The sequence below is a fragment of the Microcaecilia unicolor genome, chromosome 1, assembly GCF_901765095.1.
Source record: "Microcaecilia unicolor chromosome 1, aMicUni1.1, whole genome shotgun sequence".
Classification (NCBI taxonomy): Eukaryota; Metazoa; Chordata; class Amphibia; order Gymnophiona; family Siphonopidae; genus Microcaecilia; species Microcaecilia unicolor.
Window position 1 is genome coordinate 626,630,079 of NC_044031.1, and position 14,012 is coordinate 626,644,090.

At 43.8% G+C, this 14,012-nt stretch overlaps 1 protein-coding gene across 1 annotated transcript in view; it reads left to right on the forward strand.

Annotated features, from left to right (window-relative positions):
• Positions 1–2,871: 2,871 nt before the first annotated feature.
• SLC39A4 (solute carrier family 39 member 4) overlaps positions 2,872–14,012 on the forward strand; it is a 93,512-nt gene continuing 82,371 nt past the window's right edge. Inside the window, exon 1 of the mRNA XM_030220617.1 lies at positions 2,872–3,269. Within this exon, the coding sequence (XP_030076477.1) occupies positions 3,057–3,269 (213 nt within the window). The 5' untranslated portion in view covers positions 2,872–3,056. The remainder of the gene's footprint in view (positions 3,270–14,012) is intronic.

The window sequence follows — 14,012 nt, forward strand, 5'->3', positions numbered from 1 at the left end:
AAGGAGCAGCAGTGGGATTTGAACTGGCTACCTTTGGATTGTAAGAGTGGTGCTCTAACCACTAGGCCACTCTGCCACTGCCTCTTAAATAGGGAATATTTCAGAAATACGAATTGTATGTGGTTTCAAAAGTAATGTTTGAATTGTTGGAGTTGTTTTATTGAGCAGCTTATGCCGAATCAAATGGATTATTATCATGATCCAAGTGAAATCATTGTTTTGACAATTTGAAGTATTATAAGATTGGATATGGACAAATAATCATAAGAAGATCAGTAAATGGTGGTGTTTTCATTAGGACTATATGATTCCAATAGAATTTAATGATTATGATAGAGAGATTTAGATTAATGTGATTTTAAAGGGTAAAAGGGGAACAGCAGGAATGGTTAAATAGACTGTATAGGCAGTATAGTTTAGTTAATTTGAAAGTTTAAGAAATATTTATAATATACATGGAAAGTGTTTTTTTTTGTGTTGATGATTAAATAGGGAAAGGGGATAGCATTTGATATACCACCTTACCTTCCTGTGTGGTTTACATACCAGCATTTGCCTGGTTCAGATCCTATCAGACAGGCAACAGTCCATAGTGTTCAGCAGCACCTCATCACCACCATGAGCACTGACCTGTGGAGTACCAAAAATATTGATACTCTCACCTATTATGTTCAATATCTACCTCAAGCCACTAGCCAAGCTGATTCAGTCAATGGACACTCAGTTCTACATCTATGCAGATGACATGCAGCTACTCATACCCATTGAACCTGACTTTCCCACAGCCCTGAATACACCGACTACCTGTCTAACATCAGTTCAAGAATGGGCTAAAAACAGCAAACCCAAGAAAAACTGAGCTTCTCTGGGTCCCAAACATAAATTAAAACATACCTGACATCAAAATCTAATTTGGGAAGTATGAACTCCCCCTCACATCACGTCAGGAACCTTGGAAGTTAGATTCAACACTTACTCTGACTACCCAAATCCAAGCAACCTTCAAGAGCTGCTTCTACTATTTGCAACAGCTATGCTGCCTCTCTCCTTACATTGAGAAGGTAAATCTTATCCCAGTTGTACATGCCATGATAACATCAAGACTGGATTACTGCAATGCACTATACAATGGTCTGACGACAAAGGGCCTGCACCAGCTCCAGTTGATTCAGAATGCAGCAGCAAGACTCTTAGAAGAAGGTTGCAAGCAACGTGACCACATCACAACATTTTTGCAAAAACTTCATTGGCTACCAGTACAACACAGGGCCAAATTTAACTCTATATTTAACCTTTTAAGGCCCTTTAAAGGAAATGGCTCAAAGTACTTGAAGAACAGGATCTCCCTCTACACTCCTCCAAGGTCACTAAGGTCCTCCCAAGGAGTACTCTAACCACACCCAGATTCACTAAACACAAGACTATCTCTACTTCATGAAGCAGGTGAACGTTTGGCTCTTTAACCAGGCCTTTGATGGAAGAATTAACTAACTTGCTAGTCACACACACAAGGAATGACACCAGCTGCCCATACTATAGCAGGACACTCCTACCCTAAGATAATGTTCAACCACCTTTCTGACCTCATTTGCAACTTTCTTTAAACTAGTCCCTTATTTTCTTACTCCTGTTACTCTGTTTTACCTATCTATATGTTCCATCTTTGCTCACACCCAATGCTGTCTATTAAGATGTTTTATTGTGTATTGTATTGGCATTGTGATGTTGCATATTATGCCATACTTTGTATTGTTTGAATATTTTTACTGCTGTAGTTGTCTATAGCTTATGTTTGAGTGCTTCTTGCTGTACACCGCCTTGAATGAATTTCTTCAAAAAGTTGGTAAATAAATTCTAATAAATAAAACATACATAAAGGGTCTGTGTCACAGCCAAAGGCACTGCACAGAACCACAACCATCATAGGACAACCTATTACAGGCAGGGTGACTGTGGTACAGGACCAGGCACTGCTGTTAGGGTGGCTCACAGGACATTGTAGGAAGAGTTGTGTCACAGAAGAAGATACAGCAGGCAGTGTGATTGTCACAGAAGAGGATAGTGCAGGTTGTGATACTGACACAGGAGAGGACACTGCAGACAGGGAATGTGGCTGACACGAGAGGACCCGCAGGCAAGAACTGTGTCACAGGAGAGGAGAGTGCAAGGAGTATGACTGTCACAAGAGAGGAGACTACAGGCAGGAATTCTGTCACATGAGAGGGCACTATCACAGGAGGGCAGACTGCAAGAAGTGTGACTGTCACAGGAGAGGAGACTGAAAGGACTGTGACTGTCACAGGACAGAGACTGCAAGAAGAGATTCTGTCACTTGAGAGGGCACTGTCGCAGGAGAGGAGACTGCAAGGAGTGTGACCTGTCACATGAGAGTGTACTGCAGGCAGGGATTGTGTTAGAGGAGAGGGTACTGTAGACAGTGTGACTGTCACAGGAGAGGATACTGTGGGGAATGTGACTGTCACAGGAGACTGCAGAGGTGTTTCAGTTACAGAAACAGAGATTGGGCTGCTACATAGGGGTGTGTGGCAGACACAGTGTTTGCTAAATTTCCTCATTCTTAAGTGTTACAGCCATATAACATTGTCCTGTGTTTTCTTTGTGATGTCCCAGGAGCTTGGGCAGGTGTATTCTGGTGAAAGAGTAGTATATGAGAGCCAGTTTTTCCACCTCCTGAGCCAGAGCTGGTCATATTACCTGCCTGAGGCATGGAAGGTCTCTGCTTTCTCAACAGGGATTCCTGAATGTGAGGATATTAATGCTGGGGGTGAGGTCAGCACTGCCTTCCTGCTGATTGGTGGTAAGTAGGTTATAGCTCTAGGAGGGAGAAGTCTCACTTCTCTTCCTCCTGTATCTGGCAGAGGATCTGCAGACCTGGACAGCTTTGTGGAATGGTTAACTTGCATTAATCTCGCTCCCAGCCAATCCCAAGCACCAGCGCTCATTACTGAAAACCCTGTCCCAGGGCCACTGAGTATTAAGACTTCCACCTCAGGGCACCGTGACCCAGACTCAAGACCTCTCTGGAGCAGCACACAATGGCATCCTTCAGCCCTCAGCACTGCTTGCTGCTCCTGCTTCTGCTCCCTGGACAGGCTGAGGGCACAGAGCTCCTCAAAGAGCAGAAGATCTTTCATGGGGTAGTGGATTTCCTCACCACAGCAGAAGACTCTTCCAGTCAGCCCACTGTCAGCTCCTTTTTAAATCACCTCCAGAACCGTGTGCAGTGTGCTGAAGTGCCGTGTGGAAAGGTAAGATTACTTTCTTCCCTCTTGCATGTAAAATGATCCAGAGAGCAAACTGCAAATTGAAGACAGGAGGTAAAGTCCAAGGTCCTCTGCCATGTCAGCATCATAAACAGATAGCAGGTCCTCAAGCCTCAGCTATGCTGCCACTGCACCTGATATTAGGACCTGAAAGCAAAATCTCATGCAGGCAGCAGAGATGGGGAATCGGGGCAAGAGCAGGAGAAAGAGGGGGAATCTGGGACCAAAAGAGAGAGAGGGAAAATCGGCCAAAATGCGAGAAAGAGGGGGAATTGGAGCAAGAGAAAAAGGGGGATCAGGGGCCAAACGGTAGAAAGAGAGGGAATCAGAGGCCAAAAGAGAGAGAGAGAGAGAGAGAGAGAGAGGAAAAATCAGGGTCAAAATGGGAGAAAGGGGGGAATCAGAGCCAACAAAGGAGAAAGAGGGGGAATCGGGGCCAACACGGGAGAAAGAGGGAAAAATCAGGGTCAAACTGTGAGAAAGAGGGGGAATTGGGGCAAGAGCAGGAAAAAGAGGGAGAATCAGACGGCAAAAGGGAGAAAGAGGGGAAATCAGGGCCAACAAAGGAGAAAGAGGGGAAATGTGCCAAAACAGGAGAAACTGGAACTAAACTAGGAGAAAGAGGGGGAATGAGGCATGACTGGATTCATGTGGAGGAGTGGCCTAGTGGTTAGGGTGGTGGACTTTGGTCCTGGGGAACTGAGGAACTGAGTTCAATTCCCTGCAAGACAGCTCCTTGTGACTCTGGCCAAGTCACTTAACCCTCCATTGTCTACCACATTGAGCCTGCCATGAGTGGGAAAGTGCAGGGTACAAATGTAACAAAAAATAAAAATAACATGCTATAAGATGAGAAACAGAGTATGACTAAAGAGTCAAATTTCTCAAAGGAAAAAGGTGAATACTACTGCTGCTTTTCACATATTTATAAATGACCTCGAAAATGAGAAAAAAAGCAAAACACAGTGGAAATGACCAAAACAAAGGAATGTGATCCAGCACAAAAATACCCTTTATTGTGATAAATTTCATAAACCTCTGATCAGGTACGTCCAGGACATGAGAGCAGCCAGTGAGATCAGCAAATTTTTAGACGGCATAAAATGATTCAAGGCTGCTATATGACAAGTGGACAGTAAGGAATTGTAGGTGAACCTTGTGAGACTGAAAGACTGCCCCCCTTGATATTCGGCGTTGGGTTTAGCGGTTAAATAGGACCACATAAATAGCAGTCTTATCTTTAACTGCTAGGAATAACCAGTTAGCACTGAATATAGACTTAAGCAGTTAAGTTCCGGTGGCCAAAAACGAAACCGGAAATTCAATGCCCCAATCGCTGGATATGTGCAGCATTGGATTCTGGGTTCAACGCCAACAGTGGGCTTTTACCACATGCCAGCTGAATATCGGCCACTGTGAATCCAAGGGGTCTTTTGCTAAGGTGCGCCAGCTGATTTTTAGTTTGAGCTACAAGCATTGGCGCGCCTTAGTAAAAGACCTCCTAAATGAAAGATGGAATTTTATGACGTCAAGTGCAAAGTGATGTGGGTGGAAAAATAATCCCAACCTCTGGTACAGAATTATGGGTTCTGGGTTAGGAGTCATTACCCGAGAAAAGAATCTTGGAGTCACTGTGGATATGTTCAAATATTTAGGTCACTGAAGGGGTCTTTTACTAAGCCACAGTAGTGTTTTTAGCTTGCAGTAGAAAGTTGGCGGTAAAGACTGAGACGCCCGTAGGAATATAATGGGCATCTCGCCGTTTACCACTAGCTGATTTCTATCGCAGAATAGTAAAAGACCCCCTTTATGGCTGTGGCAAAAAAAAAAAGCAGAGAGTTCAGAATTAAGAATAGAAAATAAAATCATGTCTGATGTCCTGCCTGCTTTTCCAAATAGTGTTCAAGAAGGTTTGCAATTCATACAAACTGAAGTGAAGTTACTATTTAGTGAAATGTATTAGCTATATGCATTTTCAGCATTTCTGCTGTAGAAGTTGCTGCCACAAAACAAAAACCAGAAATATAGCACCAATCCAAAACACCACCAACTATGTCCCCAAAATATATATATTGAAGAAATGTGTACTGTGGTCAAATCACAGACTATAGTCACAAAAACTACCCAAAAATCAAACACAGTCACACAAAGTAAGTAGATCTACCTATGATATAATATGGACCATCAGAAAGTAAGCACAATTATTAACATATAACATCAAAAAAGTAATGCCTCCTTTCCTCAAACATTTTTTTTTAATTTTAATTTATTCTTCAATATCTAACATTTCAGGAGTTCATAATAATGCCCATAATGAACTTTTGACTTATAAAAATATATGAAAGAGACTTATTTCAATTGAAAATGCTGTAACTCACGCACAGAAAAAGCCTCCAAAATCTATATAAACACATTCCTGCAATAGATAAATTTTGATGCAATTTTGGGGCTGTGTAAGTGCTGGCAAGTATAAGTTTAAACAGTTAAAGATCTGCTTTTTAAACTTTCTTACTTAGATGTGGCCTGAGACTCCCATAGGCCGGAAATCCTACCCCCCCCCCCCCCCACTGACTTTTTCCCTTCTCAGGATCCCAGTTCTCCAACTGTTCACCCTCCCTTCCTCATGAGTAGCTCAAGGCTTAAACCCCCATCCCCCAGCCAGCATTTTTTCCTATCTCCCCCCTCCCCATTGTCCAGCCTCTCATTTCTCCATTTCCCCTTCCATTTTCTACAGGCCAATAATCCAGCATCTTCTCCCCTTCCATACCTCATCAGTTCAGCATCTCCTCTTCCATGCCCTATCCCACCACCATGTCCAGCATCTCATTTTCCCTTCCCTTTCCTAGCTACCCATAGTCTAGTATCGCCCCTTCCATACCTCCCTAATCCAACATCTCCTCTTCCCTTCCCTATCTCCCCATCAGCATCTCATTTCTCTTTCTCTTGCCTAGTCACATACAGCCCAGCACCTCTCTTTCCCTACTCCACCCCATTTCTAGCATCTTCCCTTCCCTACCCCCTAATGTCCAGTACATCCCCTTTTCTATTCCGTATGTCCAGCATTTCTTCCCTTCCTTTACCTATTTCCTTGTGGCAGCAATTGTCTTCTTCCTTTTCCTCTGATCCATGTCCAGCATCTCTCCCCTTTATTTCTCCATATCCTCCTATGGTCCAGCATCTCCCCTTCCCTTCCCTTCCCTTCCCTTCTCTATTCCCCATGTTTATTTATTTATTTATGTGTGACATTTATATCCCACATTATTCCAAACAAGTTTGAATTCAATGTGGCTTACAATAAACAGTACAGGCACCTCTTCCTTCCCTCCTTACCCTCCCCCCCCCAAGTTTATTTAATTATTAAATTTATTACGATTTATTTACTGCCTTTTTGAAGGAATTCACTCAAGGCGGTGTACAATAAGAATAGATCAAACATAAGCAATAGGCAATTACAGCAGTAAAAATATTCAACTAGCAATACAAAGTATGGCATGGTATACTAGCAATGTCAACACAATACGTACTAGAACATTATAATTGATAGTTAAGGGTAAGGCAAAGTTGTAACATATAGATGGGTAAGAAAGTAGGAAGAGTTAGAAAGTAAGGTGACTGATTTGAAGAAAGTTGCACATGAGGTCAGAGAGATGGTTAAATATTATCTCAGCTAGGGTAGGAGTGGATAAACATGTCCTGCTGCAGTATGTGCAGCCCAAGTCACTCGTGTGTGTGAGTGAGACTAACAAGTCAGTTACTTCTTCCATTAAAAGCCTGGTTGAAGAGCGAGTTTTAAATTTAGCCCTGTATTGTACTGGTAGCCAATGAAGTTTTTGCAAAAATGGTGTGATGTGGTCACATCACTTGCAACCTTCTAGGTGCTGCATTCTGAATCAACTGGAGCTGGTGCAGGCCCTTTGTAGTCAGACCATTGTATAGTGCATTGCAGTAATCCAGTCTTGATGTTACCATGGCATGCACAACTGGGGTAAGATTTACCTTCTCGGTGTAACAAGAGAGGCAGCGTAGCTGTCGCAAGTAGTAGAAGCAGCTCTTGAAGGTTGCTTGGATTTGGGGAATCAGAATAAGTGTTGCCCACTATCTCCCCTTCTGTTTCTGACCCTCCATATCCCCCCATGTCTAGCAAATTCCCCCTTTTCCCTTTCTCCTGCCAGGCCTCATGCCACCACTGCCTCCCTACCTCACTCTGACCTGAGAATGCTTACCAAAAAGTCAGTGTATGACCTTACAGCACAGACCTCTGCTTAAGGCCTGCCATGTCCCGCCTTCTCCAGTGCAAACTACCTGTCACAAGACAGCACTTCAAAGCTGCTCTCACAGCAGCTTTGAAGTGCTTCTTTCTTGCCATGCCACTACTGTGTCAGCCCCCTCAAAATTCTGCGACCCTGGGTAGACACAAAGTCTACCTCGTGGTAAGACTGGCCCTGTGCACAATACCTGCACCCCTCTTTCCCAGGTACATATCCCACCTCTCCATCTTTCTACCTCCTGGCTTATACTCCCACCTTACCTTCTTTCTTTCTCCAACCCAAACACATAGCCCCATCTCTCCTCCCCCCTCCTATACTCCTATAACTCATTTGCTCCCCCCCCCCCACCTCTCAGGCACACATGCCTAGCATTCATTGTTACTCCCTTCCATCCCCGTAGGACACTCCAAGCTTGCTCTCCAAAATCCCATGGCACACCCTCAAGCTTGCTTTGTCCTCCACCCTCATAGCACACCTGAAAGCTTACTTTGGTCCAACCCCCATGGCACACTTGAATAGCCATCCCAAGGGCTGTGCTGGGAGTGCAGCCATACAAGGCCCAAGGAGATGAGAGTGCAAAAATCACTCCCTATTCATTGTCTCCCCTGCTTTGGCTATGACGCAGTGGATAGAGGATGCTAGGGAGTATGTCACACAGGGCAGAATCTGGCTCAGGATCCTCCTGCCCAACTGAAAGCTTACTTTGTTCCCCAATCACATGGCACATCCTGAAACTTGCTCCTTATACTCCAATGGCACACCCCCAAGCTTGCATTCCCCATCCCCAGGCTTGCTTTCCCCTCCATGGCACCACTCAACCTGCTCTAGATTCACCCACTGCATGACCCCCTACCATCTTACTCCAGTGACCCCATCCCCAGGTACTTACCCCGGCTTGGTCTATACACAGATAAATCTGTTACTTGGCAGACTTGGTATCTGCCTAGGGTGGCAGCATTCGTGAGGCAGGAGCCCAGCGCAACACTTTATGGGTTCTGTGAGCTGGCGCATGGCTTTGCACATTTCATCCCCTCCAATGGAAAGTGTATGCCAGAGGGAGTGGGACTCAGCAGTGTTTGAGCATGGGCCTGGGCCTGTGCTTCAAGGCCCTTTGCTTCTCATAGATGCAATAAAATGTGGTGCTGGAGTCGGGCTTTTACTTTACTGCAGCCATAGCCCAATGGAGGTAGGGTAGCAGTGGCAGCAGGGGAAAAGAGACCAGAGAGGAGATACTTCACATGCTGGCAAGAAGGAGGTGCTACACCTAGGGAGGAGGGAAGAATAAGATCCTGGAGATGAGGTGGGGGGTCATAGGGAAGGGGAGATGCTGGACTATAAGGTGGATGCAGCCTTGAGCTGCCCTAAGGGGGGTGAGTTGAAGCACATGGCCTTATCTTGCTAAGGTGTCATAGACCCTTGGACTGCCCCTGGGTCTGCATTCCCTCCCTACCCTGATCACACGACAAGAGGAGAAATAGTGAAAAGTTTCACATCAGGCCAGATCCTTCTACTGTGTCCTGCTAGGTTTGACTACTCATTTATACCGCACAGATGCACTAAGGCCCAGGTAGTTCAAACAACAGTCAAACTCTGGATGGCAGAGAAAGAGGACATGGCTTAAAGTGCAGCCATTCACCGCCTCCTCGTTCTGTGTGATCTCTGCAGGGGAGGAGGAAAGGAATTGAAGAGAGCCTCCAATGACCAATCTATGCAGAATTCTGTGCTGCGTACTTGCACAGAATTCCCCCAAGATTAACATGTAGAGTACACACTCCTGCTGTGCGATACAATAGATTTGTGTGTTAGCAGTTGTGTATTATTGAGATTTAATCTTGAAGCCTATATTAGAAAAGTACATAGCACCCATGTTTTCTTCATAAAACAGAACTTTGGGGTCCCCCGCCAGCAAAGATCGGCGACGGGTTGGTGGCGGGCGGGCGGGAGGGAGGGGGAGGTGGAGAGGGTCTGTGGTAGGGGGGTCCAGGGCGAAATCTGCGGGGGCCCAGGCCCCTGTGGCCCCACGCAGATACGCCCCTGGTGTGCATGTGGGAGTGTGTGTCCCTGCCCTCTGCCCTCTCTCCCTCCCCCTCCCCCCTTGGAGTCCAGTCCTTCAGTGTTACGTTTCCTGCTGTTCTGTGTTTGTGTTACAGAGAGAATGAGGGCATCTCTCTCCCCTCTCCCCTCCCCCCTCTGAGTCCTTCACTGTTACAGAGAGAGGGATTTCGTGCTGTGCTGTTTTCCTTCACTCATGGGGAAACCGGATATCTCTGGCGCTTCACACTTCCGGCTGGAGGCTTCATAGAACGTTGGTCTTGCCTTTTATATATATATAGATATATATATATAGATAATATCTTGGCTTTTGGATGTGTGCATTGCAGATGTCTTGGTATTATATTCAGCACAAAAGGAAGTGCATTTCTGGTTTTATTTCTCCAGTGTTGCAGTACTTGCTCAGTTTAATTATTTTCGGCTCGGCTCCAGTTCAATTTTGGTCTTCATGTTTCTATTTCTAATTTGTGATCCCTTGTTCTATGTTTGGTGAAGGTTTGACCGTGTTTTGTCTGTGAAGTAATTTAAATTTATTTTATATGTAACAGTAATGATGCTCTGGGCCCCATAATGTGGCAGGGACACATGTAAATTACAATATTCTATAATTACCCCTTCCCCACCTATTTATCCAGATGCATATACATCTTCCTAGCCCTCCCCCACCTATCTGTCCAAAACCACCCCATACATCTTCATGCCCCTCAGCCACCTATCTGTCCAAATACACCTCATAGATCTTACCCCTCCCCCACCTATTTATCCAGTTGCACCATATACATCTTCCTACCCCTCCTCCACCTATCTATCTAAAACCACCCCATACATCTTACCCCTCCCCCACATATTTGTCCAGATGCCCCATATACATCTTCCTACCCCTCCCCCACCTATCTGTCCAAAACCACCCCATGAATCTTCTTACCCCTCACCCACCTATCTATCCAAATACACCTCATACATCTTCCTACCCCTCACTCACCTATCTATCCAAATACACCCCATACATCTTCCTACCCTCAGTCATCCTACCTAAGAACATAAGAATAGCCATATTGAGTCAGACCAGTGTCTATCTAGCCCAGTATCCTGGTTGCAATAGTGGCCAATCCAGGTCACAAGTACCTGGCAGAAACCCAAATAGTAGCAACATTTTATGCTATCAGTCCCAGGGCAAGCAGTGGCTTCCCCATGTCTATCTCAATAGTAGGCTGTGGACTTTTCCTCCAGGAACATGTCCAAACCTTTTTTAAATCCAGATACGCTAACCACTGTAACCACATCCTTTGGCAATGAGTTCCAAAGCTTAATTATTCACTGAGTGAAAAATATTTCCTCCAGTCATTTTAAAAGTATTTTAATGTGTGTCTCCTAGTCTTTGTACTTTTTGAAAGGATAAAAAATTGATTCACTTTTACCCGTTCTACACCACTCAGGATTTTGTAGACCTCAATCATATCTCCCCTCAGCAATCTCTTTTCCAAGCTGAAGAGCCCTAACCTCTTCAGCCTTTCCAAGTTTATTTCTTACTTGATAAACCACCCATTGATAATGCCATCTCTGCAGTTTACAATTAATCATAGAAAAGGAAAGGAATTACAATATTGGAAAAAGTAGTCATAGATAGTGAGTTCACAGAAAGTCCTCTGCAGTCAAGCTTTGAAATGAGGCATCAATCACCTAGAATAACTGTCCTGGAAAAAAATAAGTTTTTATACCACGCTTGAAATTTGCAAGAGAGCGTTAAAAGTAATGGAAGATTATTCATAACTGGGGAGCTACTACTGAAAAAATTGTAGAGCGAGTACGCTCTGAGCTAATTTGATGAATTGATGGAATAACAAGTAAATCTTGTTGTGAGGACTGAAGCACTTATGATGGAGTGTAAACCACAAGGTACTAGTGAAGGAACAATGGAGTTTTTGTGAAACAATTTTATGAACTAACATCAATATTTTATAAGAAATTGTAGCTTAAACTGGTAAACAGTATTCTCCTTTTAACAAATGAGTAACATGATCCTGAAGAATAGCACCCAGCAATATTCTGAATTAACTGTAAGTGTTCTGTCCTCCGACCCTAAAATGTGTTTAATGCTTTTACTGTTATTCTCTCTTCTAAGGATTTTTACTGCTGCAGTCCTCACTACAAAGTTATATGAGCAATGCATTGTGTGTAATGTAGTCTCACATGTAATGCTGCCACACCTGCCTATCTGTGTAAAGACTTTTACTAATGGTCTATCCTGCTGCTATGACCTCTTCTCTCTCTCTCAGCCAAGCTTGGCTCCTTTGTCTACCTGCTATCATTTCCTGGTAATTCTTACTATCTCTGTCCGGAGAGGTCATCCAGGTATGACCTTTCCCTCCAATCGAGGGCTGCCCTTTTGGATCACCCCTGTTACTTGATGGCAGGCTCTGTCCCTATTGGTCCCTTTATCTTTTCCTCCCTGGGTCTGTGTGAGCCCCTTCTTGGCCTCTCTTCTTCCATGAGGCATTCTCCATCTTGCTTCAGACAGCATTTGTCCTTCTAAGCTCCCTGGAATGAACTCAGTTTTTATCTTGTACATATCTCCCTAATGAGATATTGCCTGAACATCTGACTGTGAGTAAATTATCTGTATTTATTCAATAAAGGAAATTTCAGAAAATAAAGAGGCTCCAGGTATGTGCTGGTGTGCCAAGGTTATACTTCAAGATATTGAGACTTTACAGATAACAAGTCTTAAGAGGCTTAACAGTAAGTACTTCAGATCCTTCAAATGAATACCAGAGAAAAGAAAATTGAAATAGTCTAAATTACTCAAAACAAAGGAATGTAAAATCATAAGCATGGCATCCTGAGAACAAAGAGAGTGAACTGAGTGAAGTTGTTTTAATCTCTGAAAAGAAGTAAAATGAGACTGAAAATTGAGAGAATTATCAAATTGTACTTCAAGAATCTTTTGAGAAGAAATTACTTCTATCTGCATGCCACCCATAGTGAGAGGAACTGACAGCAATGGGTGAGGAATAGGCCCAGATATCAATGCTTTTGTTTTGTCCAATTTGGTCCACTTTGTTCTTCAAATCAGTTATAGCTATAGAGGAAGGAAGATCGGTTACACTCAATATCTCAATGTCATCTGAGTACACAAAAGTTAATCAACATCAACAATGGGGAAAGAAAGATATTAAAAAGCATAGGTGCCAACATGGAGCCCTGTGGGATGCCACAGGAAGTAGTGAAAGGTAGGGATCCTTTACTCTTCAGAGAGATCATGATGAAAGGTAGGATTGAAACCAGGCCAAAGCTGTTTGTGTCAGTCTTATGTTATGTAGTTGAGACAATATTAAGTCATAGTCAACCAGATCAAATGCGCTGGGTAAGTCCAGAGAGAAAAAGATCACCGACTCCTGATCAATATGGGCTCTAATAAAAGTAGTGGCGCCTAGCAGCATCAGCTCGGTTGAGTGATAACTACAGAATCCCGTCTGATTGGGATGAAGTGTGTTTGAGTTTTCAAGAAAATCTGAAAGCTGATCAAAAATAATTGTTTCTGTAAGTAACATAGTAGATGATGGCAGAAAAAGACCTGCACGGTCCATCCAGTCTGCCCAATATAGGAAGATCCATTTTTTTGTTACATTTGTACCCTGTGCTTTCCCACTCATGGCAGGCTCAATGTGGCTTACATGGGGCAATGGAGGGTTAAGTAACTTGCCCAGAGTCACAGGGAGCTGCCTGTGCCTGAAGTGGGAATTGAACTCAGTTCCTGAGAACCAAAGTCCACCACCCTAACCACTAGGCCACTCCTTCACTCCAGTTAGACCTTGAAGACTTTTCTTCTGACCTTTTAATTTGGGAATAAGAAAAGCAACTTTTCAAACATCTGGTACACCACCACCAAATTCTAATGAAGCTGCTATCATATTATGAACGAATGGCATAAATATTGTAGCAAAAGACCTCATTAAGACAGATGGAGTGGGATCTTGAGAAGCTGTAGTAAGATGAGCAGAACTAAGTAGCTTCTGGACTTCAGTTAAAGTAGGAATAAAAAATGCAATCACCAGAGGGGCCCGTAGATTCTATAGGAGAAGCCCCAGTACTACAAGTAACAACTGAGTGTCCTGCTGTTTGTAAAAGAATCAACTAAAGCTTGAACAGTAGGAATAGGCAGGGCCGTGCCTAGGGTCTCTGGTGCCCCCCTGCAGACTATCAGTTGGCGCCCCTCCCCCCATGTGGCACAAGATGCAAAGGAAATAGGAGCTGAAAGATGGAGTGCATCTTTGTGGGATTGCTGAATAGAGGGTTTACAACCACTTAGCTTTTCGTGCTTTCATGTTCACAAAATTAGTAATTAAATCTTTGATATCTAACTGGGCACATATATCATTCTCAATAGCAATCATGGCAAGGCTTACAA